The sequence below is a fragment of the Phragmites australis genome, chromosome 24 (assembly GCF_958298935.1).
Source record: "Phragmites australis chromosome 24, lpPhrAust1.1, whole genome shotgun sequence".
Lineage (NCBI taxonomy): Eukaryota > Viridiplantae > Streptophyta > Magnoliopsida > Poales > Poaceae > Phragmites > Phragmites australis.
Genome location: NC_084944.1, coordinates 11,946,800 through 11,948,703, shown reverse-complemented (window position 1 = coordinate 11,948,703; position 1,904 = coordinate 11,946,800). Strand labels below are relative to the sequence as shown.

Genomic DNA, 1,904 nt, shown 5'->3' with positions numbered 1-1,904 from the left:
CCGGCTCCCAAGTAGGGATTAAAATTTTGTGAATTTTAAAGGAGAATGAAATATTTAATTTTGGAAAAAAATCATTGACACGTGGAACTCAAAAATAGAGGATGGAAAATAGCCAAAATTTAAGTAAAATTTTATAAATTTTGGTCGTTTCGCCATTGAAAAAAAAAGTTATAAAACGAAATTGAAACCGCTGCTCGCAAGTGCCATGTATGTCACACAAGCTCCTTTCCACCTTTTGACACGTAGGACAGCAGAACGCATGACAGCTGCCCATTGGATAGCACCTGTAGTGACTTCCTCCCTATAAAAAGTGCCTGAACCATTGCTGCATATTCATTCCAGTTCCAAAATATTCAAACAAACCAGAACCATAAACTAGAAGCTAGCCAAGAACTACTCATTGGTTTGTTGCGTCTTTCTTGAAAGATCCAAGAAGCCATGACCACAGCCATGGATCACCAATGGCGTCGCCTTCATCTTGCTGCTACTACTACCTGTAAGTTTCTTGCCTCGCCGGTGCCACTAGGCGCCGTGGAGTATACAGAGCTCATCCACGCGCTAATCACCCCTGCGCAATCTGCTCCGGCAGTGCCATTCATGGTGGACACCGAGCAGAGTCCGGCCATGGTTCTAGGCGCCAACTACTACCACCTGATCACGCCGGCACAGGCGGCTTATTGCTACCGGTCCCTGGCGCGGCCGGCCACGATGAAACGTCACAGCGGCCTGGCGGCGCCGGCGGTGGCGAGGGCGAAGCTGTACCGCGGCGTGCGGCAGCGGCACTGGGGCAAGTGGGTGGCCGAGATCCGGCTGCCGCGGAACCGGACGCGGCTGTGGCTCGGCACGTACGACACCGCGGAGGAGGCAGCGCTGGCCTACGACGGCGCCGCGTTCCGGCTGCGCGGCGACGCTGCTCGCCTCAACTTCCCCGAGCTCCGGCGTGGCGGCCAGCACCTCGCGCCACCGCTCCACCCGACCGTCGACGCCAAGCTCCACACCATGACGTCGGCGCCAGCTCCACCCGAGAGCGCGGGCATCAAGAACGAGCCGGGCTGCTGCTCCGGCTCCGAGGCCTCGACGACGACGACGGCAGGCGACGGTGCAGACGTCTCGTCGTCATCGACCGTGTCGTCGTCGTTGGCAAAGGCGGCGCCAATGCCAGAGATGCAGCAGCTGGACTTCTCGGAGGCGCCGTGGGACGAGGCTGACGGTGTCGCGCTCCGCAAGTACCCGTCGTTGGACGTCGACTGGGACGCCATCCTCTCCTGAGTCCTGATCATGCAACCATATGAGATCAAACAAGCACAACAGAAATGGCCATCGGCTTCTTGACTATGCCATGTCTGCGTTTGTGGTTCAGGGGGCCTTCGACGCTGCCTTCAATCGCATCGAATCGCTTCGTCTGATCAGTGTCATCTTTCCTGGCCCCTGCTTGGTTTTGTGTTCGTGGCATTGTGCAGGAGGAATTGGAGGAGTGTAGTGCAGTGCTGTTGCATCACCCAGGGTCACTTTTGTGGGTGTTGTTGTCACCAAGAAAAAGGCTATGTGCATATGCCAAAATATATACTAATATAGTAGTACCACTCTTATGTGATGGACGCTATGGATGCAGTTGTTTTGTCCTCAGAAATATAATGGTTAATGAACAATCTTGAATTGACACATTAGCTGGGAATGTAATGGTTGCAAGTTTGTGTCAATATCTTGCGTTGACGATTTGTCAACTACCGATCTAATAAATTTATTAAAGAAATAGGAGATACTTTAAGTAGATGAATTGCCTGAGAATACACAGGAGTTGTTATACAGGTTCGAGTATCAAGAGGATAATAAACTTACGTCCTATTTATCTTGCATTGATTGAACCTATTACAAGGGGATATATAGCTAGTCTATATGGATTT

The 1,904-nt window shown here is 51.7% G+C and overlaps 1 protein-coding gene across 1 annotated transcript; it reads left to right on the top strand.

The window, feature by feature from the left end:
• The first annotated feature begins 352 nt into the window (after window positions 1–352).
• On the top strand, window positions 353–1,667 carry LOC133907671 (ethylene-responsive transcription factor RAP2-13-like). Its single transcript, XM_062349740.1, has 2 exons — window positions 353–496; window positions 590–1,667. The coding sequence occupies exons 1-2, from the start codon at window positions 439–441 to the stop codon at window positions 1,267–1,269; spliced, it is 738 nt and encodes a 245-aa protein (XP_062205724.1). The 5' UTR covers window positions 353–438; the 3' UTR covers window positions 1,270–1,667.
• The last annotated feature ends 237 nt before the right edge of the window (window positions 1,668–1,904 follow it).